This window comes from Microtus oregoni, unplaced genomic scaffold, assembly GCF_018167655.1.
Source record: "Microtus oregoni isolate MIOR12 unplaced genomic scaffold, Mior012 000017F_ref0000208, whole genome shotgun sequence".
Classification (NCBI taxonomy): Eukaryota; Metazoa; Chordata; class Mammalia; order Rodentia; family Cricetidae; genus Microtus; species Microtus oregoni.
The window spans coordinates 7,041,514-7,054,773 of record NW_024543076.1 but is presented as its reverse complement, the minus strand read 5'-3'; the positions used below and the strand labels follow the sequence as shown (position 1 = coordinate 7,054,773).

The following is a 13,260-nucleotide window of genomic DNA, read 5'->3' as shown; positions in this document are numbered from 1 at the left end:
GGGCGTAGCCACTCCCTGCCCCAGTGCCCCCGCGCCGTTGCCCAGGTAACCGAGGGGCGGTGGCAGCGGCGTGGGGCGGGACTTCCGGCGAGTGACGCGGCCGGGCTCGGCTACAAAAGAGGTCGGCTGCGGCGGGCCGGGCGGAACTTTCCAGAACGCTCAGTGGGAGGTGGAGGGCCGGCGTCCGCCCGAACCGCGCTGTGCTACGCTCCTCTTTCCGCTCTCCGGCACCGGCCCGCTCACCGGTGAGTCTCGGGCCTCCCTCGGCCGCGACGCGCGGCCTGGACGCCAGACAAGCGGGGAAGCCGCGCAGCTGGAGGCGGTTGGCCCCGCGTGGGCGGGGGCTGCGGGTTCTCCGAGCCGGACTCGGTCTTCGGAAGGCGGCCGCTATGCCCTGCGCACTGCCCGCCCGCACGCACGCACGCCACGAGGAGGCCTGAGGCCGAGCCAGCCCCGCGCCCGCCTCATACGCCTCTCGCTGCGCACCCCTTTCGCCCGGCCGCCCGCACCGGGTGGGCAGCGCTGCGCACGCGCGGACCGAGGCAGGGGTGAGGGGCTGCGGGAGGAGCCGGGCGGAGGCTGCGGCTGGCGCTTCTCCTGGCTCTCCTCCCTCTCTTTGTTGAGGTCCGCCCTTCTCCCTCCGCCTTTTCGATCTGGGTGGGAGGGAGGAAGGAAGGAAACCTTAACGGTCGGCGCCAGGTGCCAGGGAAACCCAGAGGGCGAAGTCGACTTCGCGGGCCCGAGGGGCGAGAGCGGGTAAGCGGCGAGCAGGGGCCGGATGGCGCCGAGGCACCTGCTCCTTGGAGCTGGGCTCGTAAGCCACTCCTCCACCCCCGGGAGCCCGCTGTCTCTTCCGGCGAGTGCAGAGCCTTTATCAGATGTACAAAGGCAATGGTAATGTGCTAACCAATGGACAGAACCTATCGGTGCTGCTCTGGGTTCCTAGCACAACCTCTGGGGAAAGGAAACCGGAAGAAACCCGATCTCACACACATCTGGTGGTGCGGGAGAGAAGGGACCAGCTGCTAGAAAGGCTTTCGGGTTCCCTCAAGTTTGTATTTAATCTGTTAGAATTTGCAGCAGAATCGTATCGGAATTGTTAGCGTTTAGGGAAGCTGTGTATTTTATATGGCAAGGATCAGGTTGCTTTAGTGATGGTAGTTTGTTGAAAAACTACCAGTTAAAAGCCAGTTATGGTGGCGCGCACCTTTAACCCAGCGCTCAGGAGGCAGAGGCAGGTGGATTTTCTGCACAAAATTAAAAGCTGGTTTAAAACGCCCCCATTTTTCTGATTTCAGGCTGTAAAAAATGGTGAAAGAAACCACTTACTATGATGTTTTGGGGGTCAAACCCAATGCCACCCAGGAAGAATTGAAAAAGGCTTATAGAAAATTGGCCTTGAAGTACCACCCTGATAAGAATCCAAATGAAGGCGAAAAGGCAAGTACATTCTCAAAGCAGCTCAGCAGTGTTGCCTTGTGTGTAGCTGCTGGGGCCTGAAAGTCAAGGTCGTCCTAATACAGTGGCTGTGCTTTGTGACTGTCTCTAATGGGATTTCTTTTTCTGAAACAGTTTAAACAGATTTCTCAAGCTTATGAAGTTCTTGCTGATTCCAAAAAAAGGGAGTTATATGATAAAGGAGGAGAGCAGGCGATTAAAGAGGGTGGAGCAGGTGGTGGTTTTGGCTCACCCATGGATATCTTTGATATGTTCTTTGGAGGAGGAGGAAGGATGCAGAGAGAAAGGAGAGGTAAGGAAAATCAAGCTTACCTGAGCAGAGTGTGGAGTAGCTGCCGATGAAAGACTGAAAATTCCCCTACATTGCATGTTGGTTCATGAGCTGCCTCTGATTTCTGGTGTTCTTTATAATTGAGATTTTTATGTGATCAAAATAGCTAAGCCAATCTAGTGGGTGTATCCAACTCCACAGATTCCCAACAGTCAGGTAACAAAGCACAGCAACGTGGGCTTCTGAGCCACACATTTTGGGCAATAACCTTTGCCCCTAAACATAGTGGTAAGTGCAGTGGCCTCTGTCGGCTAAAGATGAAGTTGAGTTGAAAAAACTAAAGCTTAGCAAGCTTGTGCAGCAAACCAAGACTGAAAACACAGCTCGTTGCCTCCAGATGACCTGCCTGCTGCCTGTTTAATCTTGCTTCAGCTTTGCTAACTCAACTTAGGCATGGAGTGTTATAACCAAAAAGTTGTCTGTGGGCCAGACAGACATCTTGGGAAGATAGTATTGGAGATCAAAATAGTACTTCATTCTCCATATAATTTATACAAGCTGATGGAGAGACAGTTATAGAACAGGTGGGCAGGCCATTTAATTTAACTTTGCCCTTCTAAAGGTTTAGGAAGACTTGAGAAATTGTTTACTATGTTTTTATAAGAATTTACTGAAAATGAAAGCTGTGGTCCTGAGAAATGGTTCAGTGGTTAAGAACACTTGTATTTTTTGCAAAAGGTCCAGGTTTCATTTCCCAACAACCACATCCAGTGGCTCACTACTGCCTGTGACTCCAGCTCCAGGGGATCTGATAACCTCTTCCGACCTCTGGGCTTATAAACATGCATGCACACAAATTAAAATTTAAAAAAAATTGTTGCCATAAAACATTTGTAAGGATGGTAGGGGCTTCTGAGAAATTACCACTAGCCTTTTTGGCTTAGTTAATATAATTTGAGTGGGTTTTGTTCCTGCTGCTTTGAAAGTGTACTTGGTCAGTTTCCAGAAGCTTTGTGTTTTTTCCTTTCCTGTACCCCGTATAAAGTTAGGAAAGGGGTAACTTTCAACTTGGTAGAGCCTACTTACTTAACATGTTCTCTTTATGATAATAGAAACCCAAAGTGAAGCTAAAAGAAGGATTTGATGACACCACCTCACTTAAAAGGAGTGAAACTTCATTCAGTTAGCCATCAGGCAGTGCTGTTTTGTGGTGGATAAAGTCCTGGTGGAAAGATCACTAGCTGGGAACTTATTAACCATAGATAAATGTTTTTATTTCCATAGCCTAGTTGTCCTTAAGTGATCTCAACAACCTATTTTCCATTGCAGGAGGTAAATTATACATGGCATTCCTTTGTAGTCCCCAGCCAAATGTGGGTCTTTAAATTCAGATTAACTTAAGATGGGGAAAAGAGTCTCTCCAGCTATGGTAGCCACCACACTTAATAAAGTTGTGTTCAGTAATTATGACTAGTAGTTGCTGTATTGAATGCATAAAATGTGCCCATTGTTACAGAAAGTTCTGTTCTATTACAAAAGGCATAAGAAATTTATCATTTGAAACAACCAGTTCTAGCCTAGTAGTAGGACCTATTGAAAACAGAAGTAAGAATTGCTATTTCAGTAGTGTCTCAATATTGGCTTCTCCAGCCAATCTTGATTAGAAAGAATTTACTGTTTGGATGAAGTAACTGGCCATGTTGCTTAATGCCTAATAAGTGAAACCTTCAAAGGGATGCATGCTTTGAATTATTGTGAAATGTGCCTGAGCACTGAGTGTCGTTTAAGGGGAGTATTAATTGTTGCATATCTAAGGCGGCCTCTTCTGTGTCATTAGGTAGATGAGTCTCTGACATTTTCCTTATCTATGATTCGGTCAGTTTGAGAATCAAGTGATTGGGTGAATGTTGTATATGACTATAGCTCAACAAATTTATAGTTTGAGGCTGGTATTAGATTTCCTTTTCCCTTTTTATAGTGCCTTCAACAAACATTACACATAAGCATTTAATGAGTAGTGTTTTGTTCCAGGTAAAAATGTTGTGCATCAGCTCTCAGTGACCTTAGAAGACTTATATAATGGTGCAACAAGAAAACTGGCTCTGCAGAAGAATGTGATCTGTGACAAATGTGAAGGTGAGGGCTCTTCCTGTTGGGTTCCTGAGATAGGTCACTATAGATTGGGCTGGACTTGTGTTCCAAGTCCTGGGGTTACACCTGGTCCCATGCCTTACTTTTTGGATAGACAAAACTGATGCTACACTAAAAGAGCTGAACCTCCCACCATCTTTATCATGACATTTTCATGCATGTATATAATGTATTTTTCATCATTGCTCTTTTGTTCAGCTTCCTCTATTCCTTATTCCTTAGTACTCTGTATGCCCATGTTTTGATGGCTCAGTGAGTCCCATTAGAGTTGGCTTCAGTGATTATATTATAGAAGAAAATGTTTCTCCAGGGATGAGGCTTTGACATCAGCTTCTTTATTACAAGAAGTTGGTGGGTCCAATCCTGTAGAGATCCTAAGTAGCACTTTTTTTTTTTAAACACAACTTTGTACATATGCATGCTGTGTTGTCTGTGTGGGAGGTCAAAAGACAACTCGTAGTAATCAGTTTTCTACTTCAACCATGCAGGCTAAAATCATCAAACTGGGGTTGGTCAGGCTTGGTGTCTGGGGTGGGGGTGCTATTGGAACATGTTAATACTGTGGTGAGGGCAGTCTTCTAATTAACTTCCAGACTCACTGCTTCCTTAAAGTGTTCTCTCAAGAGAGTGCAAATTCTGAGGTTTTCTTGCAGAGATCTTCACTTTTAGTCCTGCCTACTTGAGCTCTAACTGGAAAGTCATGACACTCCACCCCCACTTGTCCCCTACCCCACTGTTTTGCCTGTCTTTGTGTATCTCTCTGTACTGCTTCATGTAGTACCTATGGAGGCCAGAAGAAGGCTTCATAACCCCTGGAACTAGAATTAAAGGGGGTTGTGGGTTGTGAGCCACTGTTTGGGTGCTGGGCATCAAACCCAGGTTCTCTGGACGCGCAGCCAGTGTTCATAAGTGAGTCATCTCACTAGGCCCTGCTTTTCCTTCCCATACCTCCCGTTCCCACCCCTTTATTTCAACCAAAATCCTATGAATACATGCTCTGGCACTCTTGGGTATTATCATATCTAAAACGTGTCATCCCTTGCCAACACAAATACTTGCTGACCTCCATTTCTAAACACAAGCTCAAAAGGCAAGACTTCTTACCCTCCTTGGCACCTGATGAGATTTACAGTTTTACAGCTTGCTTACCTTGTTCTTCCAAAGAAGAGTATTTTTAAACCTTGTGATTTTGAAATGGCCCTTTTAGAGTCTGAATTGTACATTTTAGGATAACAGTCCATAAGCCCTTGAAAATATTAAGGAGTTAGACTCAGTCTCTGCTAAGTTCATAACACAAGTTTATTTTGAAATTCTCCAGGCCGAGGTGGTAAGAAAGGAGCAGTAGAGTGCTGTCCCAACTGTCGTGGGACTGGCATGCAAATAAGGATTCATCAGATCGGACCAGGAATGGTCCAGCAAATTCAGTCAGTGTGTATGGAATGCCAGGGTCATGGAGAACGCATCAGTCCTAAAGACAGATGTAAAAGCTGCAATGGAAGAAAGATAGTTCGAGAGAAGAAGATTTTAGAAGTTCATATTGATAAAGGTAAGTTCTGATCTACTCTCTAGTCTGAATCATATTTTTTTGTTCTTACAGTTTATTCATATTATGATGTTTTGTTACTGTTCACCCCATTCCTCATTATCTTCTGTAGCACTTGCCTGTCATGTTCTCATCTTTGTAGACTGTGATACACTGGGTGTAATTAGGTTAGGAGTGCTTTGTGAGCATGAGTGGGGATTATTTACTGGTAATTTTTCAGTGGCTACACCATCAAAGAAATGAACCCCCCCCCTCCAGTAAACAACTGTAGAGAGTGTGTGGCCTTATGAGCCCCTCCCTCATTTACAATTATTTTTAAAACTATTTTTAGGTTATGTGAGTAATCCTAATTAAGTGGCAACAATTAAAGGTCACTTTATCCAAAATCGGTTCTCTGAAGTCTAATTATCCTGTCTCAGAGAAGTTATACTGGCACATTCTTAGGGGATGTGTGTGAGGGAAAGAATAAGCTCATTAAAACTTAGATTGCTGACTTGTTACACGTGCAGTTACTACAGTCCTAGTGTAACACATCTTTAAAGAGTATGTGTGAGTATCAGTCCTGTTTATTTTTTCAAGACAAGTTTTCTCTGTGTAGCCCTGGCTCTCCTGGAACTTTTGTAGACCAGTCTGGCCTTGAACTCACAGAGATTGCCCACCTCTGCCTCCCGACTATTAGGAGTAAAGGTGTGCGCCACTGCACCCAGTGCAGTCAATTGGTTCCTCAGGACTACACAGAAATCCTGTCTCTTTTTTTTTTTTTTTTTTTTTTAAGCTTTTTGTGTTTTGAGACAGGGTTCCTCTGTGTAACGGCTTTGGCTGCCCAGGAACTCTATACCAGGCCGACCTCAGACTTAAAGAGATCTGCCTTGGCCTCCCAAGTGCCAGGATTAAAGGCATACACTACCATGGCCTGACTGTTGTTTTTAGGTTTTTATTTTTATATATTTTTTTCTCAGTATATTTCTTATTGATTCTTTGGGAACTTCACATCATATACACTCTATCACATTTGTTTCCTAGTCCTTCCCTGTTCTATGACGAGCGGGCCCACCGCCCGGTTAGCTAACCCTCGAAATAACCACACAGAAACTGTATTCATTTAAACACTGCCTGGGCCATTATATCTAACCCCTTCTTGGCCAACTCTCACATCCTGATCTAACCCATTTCCACTAGTCTGTATCACCACGAGGTCGTGGCTTACCGGGAAAGATTCTAACCAACGTCAGTCTCAGGCAGGAGAAGCATGGCGTCTGCCACACTGCCCTTCTTCCCAGCATTCTGTTCTGTCTACTCCGCCCACCTCTAAGTACTTCCCTATCAAAAGGCCAAGGCAGTTTCTTTATTCAACCAATGAAAGCAACACAAATACAGAAGGACCTCCTACACCACTTCCCTGTTGGAAGCCATCTGTTGTGGAGAGCATCCTATCAGAATTTTTAAGATTTCTTTTTAATGGCTTCTTGTTTGAGGCTGTTACTATTTGGGGGGGTGGGGTAAGAGGTTGTTAAAGAAGTCTTCCATATCCTTCTTTCTTACCTGTGTGTGTGTGTACAATCATGGATATCACTGCCAACATAGCTTATTTGGTCTTTGTGACCTTTGGGAATGTGAGCACAGACTGAACAGGGGCTACTGGTTGCAGTGGGGCTATCCAGACAGGGCGCTGCCATGTAGCTGGGATCATGTACATCAACATAGCTTCAGGCCACAGCATAGACCATGACATCTGCCAAGCCTTCTGCCCATGTTGCCACTGTTTTTAAGTTTTTGACATTTTTCAACAGAATTTCAGTATGTAGCACAAGCTGCTTCTGCCTCCCTGGTGTTGGGATCATAAACCTGCCCTCCAGACTTAGGCCCTGGGCTGGTAGATAACACTAATTGTATAAGCAAGAGAACCTGAATTCAAATTCCCAGCACCAAAGGGGAAAAAATACTAGGTGTGGCCATATACTACTAGTCTGTATTATACTCCTGGCCTGGAGGTCTAGGAGTTGAAGAGAGCACTCCTAGGGCTTGTGACCTGATTAACTCTAGATTCAGTGAGACAGAAGGATGCGTGATCTCCTCTCCTGGCCTCCATGAACAAGTATACATTATTCATTGAACTAAATGTGTGAGTCAGAATTAGAAACAGGTAGGAATCTCAGTAAATACACACATTAAAAAAAAACGCACTGGAATATACTCAGTATTTTATATATAGACCATATGGGCTAAGATAGTATCTAATAAAATAGTAAATAACTTTTTTTTGTATTTTTGAGACTGTCTTTGAACTCATTTTGTAGACTGGCTTTGAACTCAGAGATCCTGGCTCTGCCTCCCTTGTATTGGGATTAAAGGTGTGCACCACCACTGCCTGGCTAACAGCTTTTTTGTTTTTAATGAGTTGAGGCTAGTAGAAACCAAACCCAGGGCCTTTGCATGTACTAGGTAATTATCTATCACATAGCTACCTATCGTAAAAGATAAGTTTTTGAGCAAAATGAACAGACACGGGAAAAATGAGAATTGAAAGTGTGAGAGACTTCAAGGGACAAATACTCATTTATGGGTTTTTAAATAAACTGGTAGTTTTCTTACTAGAAATACAGCTGCTACAACAAAAGCAGTTGTCACAGCTGCTTAGTTTAATGGTAGTAATTACAGAGTGTTATACAATAGAAATAAGTTAGTGGTAATAGTGTTTATCAGTTGCCAGTTGTGTTCCGGCGTGGGCATTTTTTATCCTCAGTTACTGGAATGAAATGTCTCTTTGGGAAAGTTGAGACTTAGGATGGATATGTAGGTAAGTAGGTAGTATTTCTGAAATTAGAAGCCTGATTCTTTGTTGAGTTGTATCATCTACTGTTTGTGGTGATAGCCTGCTTAAGTGCAGCCAAACTGGACTGGATGTCATCCACAAGGATTTGATACTAAAAAAATCTGCATGTAGAAGTCAGAAGGACACGTTGCAGGAATTGTACTGAAGGTTGAACCCAAGTCCTCAGCATATGCTGTACCACAACATCTGTGTTTCAGTAGATTTTATGGTTTAGACCTTTGTGTCTGATACCAATAAAACTTCACAATCGATCTGTGTTTAGGTATGAAAGATGGTCAGAAGATAACATTCCATGGTGAAGGAGACCAAGAACCAGGACTGGAGCCAGGAGACATTATCATTGTGTTAGACCAGAAGGACCATGCTGTTTTTACACGGTAAAGACTTAATCACTCTTTCAAACGAACTTGCTATTTGGTTGAGTTCTAGTTTGAGAACACAGAATAAATAACTTAGGTATGTATATAGAACAAGCTATAATGTGTTCTATAAAAGTTCATTTTCAGGGGCTGGAGAGATGGCTCAAAGGTCCTGCCTGAGTTTTATTTTAATTCTCAGCAACCACATTGGTGGCTCAGAACCATCTGTGAGATTTGGCGCCCTCTTCTGGCCTGCAGGCATATATTCAGACGGAACACTATACGTAATCTTTTTTTAAAAAAAACTCATTACCTCTGATGTGGTTGTAAATGGTTAGAAGTAGAATCAAGATTTTAACTTTTGACTTCAAAACAAAATTGTTGACTAGATGTTTTCTTTGACTGTAAATGGATAGCAAGCAAACTTTGCCACCACCCTACCCCTTCAGTCTCTGGACAGTAGTTTCCCATCCTTGGTTTATGGTTTGAGACTTTGTTATGCATATATGTATATTCAAGGCTGTAGTACTGAATTTGTATGGGGGGGGGGGCGTTGGGTTTTTTTTCGAAAGGGTTTCTCTGTAGCTTTAGAGCGTATCCTGGAACTAGCTCCTGTAGACCAGGCTGGTTTTGAACTCACTGAGATCTGCCCACCTCTGCCTCCCAAATGCTGGGAATAAAGGCGTGCGCCACCACTGCCCAGCTCTAAATTTGTACCTTGAAGCATAAGATTTTCAAACTCAATTTGGAATTGAGTTGGGGGAAATGTGTGGAAGGAGCCTATTTAAGAAAGGGTATTTATCAGGTGTTTATTCTATGTTGGAAAAATATAAATTTGAGGGACTATTAACTATTAGAAGATGCTATCATGATGTTACTAGGCACAATACTTAATACACGTACTAGCAAAGCAGTTCTTATTGTCCCTTAAAAATTCATAATTGACCTAAATAATCTAAGATCAGCCCCACGGTTGTTTGCATTTACCCTGATTCCTATATTACAAACGTGTATTGGCTCCTTTAGCTTCAATGTTTTTTGTTTTTCTCTCCCCTCCTAAGAAACCAGATTTACCTAGAGGTGGTAATACACACCTTTAATCCCAGATCTCTGTGAGGCCATCCTGGTCTACAAAGGGAGTTCCAGGGTAGCAAGAGCTTTTACACGAGAGAGAGAAACAACAAAAAAGATTTAAAATTGTTTTAAGATCAAAGCATGCCTGCCTTGACCCTCCTGTCATTCTACCTCTAAAGTGCTGGCCTGTACCACAGTGCCCAGCTCTGAGGCAGGATTTTGTAGCTTATTCAGCAAACAGCTGGCCACAAATCTCAACTTTCAGGTGTTTGTCAAAGTTTGCCCAGTGTGGTGTGTATAGTCATCTGGTGATTTGAAAGACATAAGACATAACTGTTCCTTCTATTTACTGCTGTAGACGAGGAGAAGACCTTTTCATGTGTATGGACATACAGCTGGTTGAAGCATTGTGCGGCTTCCAAAAGCCAATATCCACTCTTGACAACCGAACCATAGTCATCACCTCTCATCCAGGTATAACTAGATGAACCTGTTTTCCTATTTGAACTTCTGAGGGGAAAGTATCATCTTTTCCTTCCTAGGGCTGAAATGAAGTTATGGGGCCTTGGATAAAATGTTAATTTCTTCTTGGGAAAGCTGTAAATGAAGGCAACAGGGTTGCTGGACCACAGTTAGCTCAGAGGTGTTTCCTCCCTGTGCTTTTTCCTTATGCAAATGTGACCATACTTAAGAATTTGGCTTCAATGTCTTTAGGTCAGATTGTCAAGCATGGAGATATAAAATGTGTGCTGAACGAAGGTATGCCAATATATCGTCGGCCATATGAAAAAGGACGTCTAATCATTGAGTTTAAGGTAAGACCTCAAGGATATTTGATAATGGCTAATAAAGAGTGAACAAATGCATTTATTCCCTTTGTCCAGAAAGAATTGACAAACCAGGTGACCAAGGTGGGGGGGGGCGTGGCTCAGAAAGGCTTACTTAGTATTATGACAGTCTGTTAGCACCTATCCTGGGTGGTATGCCCATGTAATCTAGCACTGGAGAGGATTGGGTAAAGAATAAATCATCTAAGCCGGGCAGTGGTGGCGCATGCCTTGAATCCTGGCACCTGGGAGGCAGAGGCAGGCGGATCTCTGCGAGTTCGAGGCCAGCTTAGTCTACAAGAGCTAGTTCCAGGAGAGCTAGGACTTTTACATAGAGAAACCCTATCTCGAAAAACCAAAAAAAAATCATCTAGCTGGGCTGGATGGTGAAGGTGAACACCTTTAATTCCAGCACTCAAGGCCAGTGTGGTCTACAGAACGAATTCCGGGACAGTTAGGGCTACACAGAACATGTCTGAAAAAGCAAAATAGTAATGATTGGTTCTAAGCCAAAGTTGCGAGGTATACCTAAAGAAATAGGTAGTTACGTGTTTTTTTTTGTTTTTTGTTTTTTTTTTTCTGGAGGAATAGTTCCAGTGTACTTAAAGGATCTAATGATAGACTCAGACTTAGCTGCAATTTCTTTTTTGCAGGTAAACTTTCCTGAGAATGGCTTTCTTTCTCCTGATAAACTTTCTTTGCTGGAAAAACTCCTTCCTGAAAGGAAGGAAGTAGAAGAGACTGATGAAATGGATCAGGTAGAACTGGTGGACTTTGATCCAAATCAGGAAAGACGGCGTCATTATAATGGAGAAGCATATGAGGATGATGAACATCACCCTAGAGGTGGTGTTCAGTGTCAGACCTCTTAATGGGCCAGTTACTGTTTGTCACTCTATATGCAGTAGTGATAATGTGGGAAGGACTGTAATCATAATATGCTCACTACTTGGCTGTTGTTCTTGTTTTAATATTCAACTATAGTAGTGTTTTAAAAGTTAAATGAAGAATAAACACAAATATAAAAGCTGACTTTGCCCTGTATGTATGATGACTTCAATGTTCAAGATGAAGTTTAGTACTTGTAAAAAAACTACTTTAAAAGTTCCCTAGCATCTGTTAGGTCATATCTTGTGTAACTGATATTAGCTGTGTACATTAGACTGATACGCTAGGTATGTGTTATATGACCCTTAATTGTTAAGCTATGGAATTAAAATTCTGTACTTAAGGTAATCAGAAAAAGAAAACAATTAGTAGTGACATGTTGGTCTGTCTAGTTGTATGAAGTGGACTAATTGTGATGCCTCTGCATTGTATTGCCTTGGCCATTACTAGAAGGTGGCATAATACATAATTTCACCTGTTATTAGTGATAGAAATGATACATTCCTAAAGAAATTTATCATAAACTACTGCTTAAGGGCTTGCTCTTCTAGATTGCATTCCCTTCTGCTGTGCCATTTGTTAAAAATATATATATATACACATACACAGTTAGAAAACATGGTCACCTCTCTTCCCTTCCTGAACCATGATAAGCCCTTGGGTAGTGACTTCCAAAACCCAAGTAATTTTACAAATTAAAGTGAAGAGACCTTGTATGTGGGGAAGTGATTTGCATGTATAATCCAGGAAAGGCTTGCTATTTGACTTAGGCTCCAACGTAATTGCAATTTAATGTTGGTAGTATAGCAAATTATTAATAGCTTTGTTGTATATTTTAAAGTCACATGTTCACATGCTTAAATCTGGGTATCGGAATTTAAGCAGTTATTGAAATGTATGACTGTCTCCTAATACACTGATTATAAAGTGTTTCTAATGTGTCACTGCAGGCCTTTTTTTCTCAGTTCAAAGTTTTGGCTTTTAGAATGTAACTTTATTACTTTGTTCCTGAAATATGCAAATGATTAATATATATATGGGTAAGTAGCAAAAGTATAGGTCTGAGCCCAGGTCAGAAAAGGCAACTGCACCCACCTGGGTGAGAGTATGTGAACTTCATGCCAGTGCAGTACTCAGTACGTGGGTCTATCACATCTTCTGTAATCAGGAATTTAAAAACATTTCCAATCTGGAAGTACAATGAAGTTCTCTTCATGGAGAGAACGTCTGAATCAAAAAGCAGGGTGAGAGAAATGGCTCAGTGGTTAGATTGACTAAGGACCCAGGTTCAGTTATCAGACACCCATTTCAGGCATGAAACATAGACATTGATATACATACATACATGCAAACAAAACAGTTAAAACTCAATTTGGGCAAATGGTGGCTCAAGCATTTAATAAAGCACCGGGAGGAAGAGGCAGGTGATCTCATGGTTTCAAGGCCTGTCTGGTTTACAGAGCAAGTTTAGGGCATCCTGGGCTACACAGAAAACCCCGCCCTTCAAAAACAAACTTTGCAAGTTAAATGTCAAGCTAAATTTAGCATTTTTTTTTTTCATTTTGGGGGGAGAGGTTCAAGACAGGGTTTCTTTGGTTCACTTTGGAGTCTGTCCTGGAACTCACTCTGTAGACTAGGCTGGCCTTACTCATGGAGATCCACCTGTCTCTGTCTCCTGATTGACTGCAATTAAAGGCATGCACCACTACATCCAGTTTTAAACTCAAAGCAGGAAAACGTCACCTTGAACATACATACTGTACTTGAAGCTTTCCAGATGTGAGATGCTAACAAAAGCTGTGAAGTACAGAAGAGCTGTTGCATTTAATTAAGACCTTTGGAAACAGTCAAAATGA

General features: G+C 42.6%; 1 protein-coding gene across 2 annotated transcripts; it reads left to right on the top strand.

Annotated features, from left to right (window-relative positions):
* The first annotated feature begins 90 nt into the window (after nucleotides 1-90).
* On the top strand, nucleotides 91-12,336 carry Dnaja1 (DnaJ heat shock protein family (Hsp40) member A1). Of its 2 annotated transcripts, none has more exons than XM_041667380.1 (9): nucleotides 91-245; nucleotides 1,299-1,440; nucleotides 1,573-1,750; nucleotides 3,761-3,865; nucleotides 5,199-5,426; nucleotides 8,519-8,633; nucleotides 10,048-10,163; nucleotides 10,404-10,504; nucleotides 11,170-12,336. In XM_041667380.1, the coding sequence occupies exons 2-9, from the start codon at nucleotides 1,309-1,311 to the stop codon at nucleotides 11,386-11,388; spliced, it is 1,194 nt and encodes a 397-aa protein (XP_041523314.1). In that variant the 5' UTR covers nucleotides 91-245; nucleotides 1,299-1,308; the 3' UTR covers nucleotides 11,389-12,336. The 2 variants fall into 2 exon arrangements, with proteins under 2 accessions (XP_041523314.1, XP_041523315.1); XM_041667381.1 differs by lacking the exon at nucleotides 91-245 and adding an exon at nucleotides 558-756.
* Nucleotides 12,337-13,260: the final 924 nt, after the last annotated feature.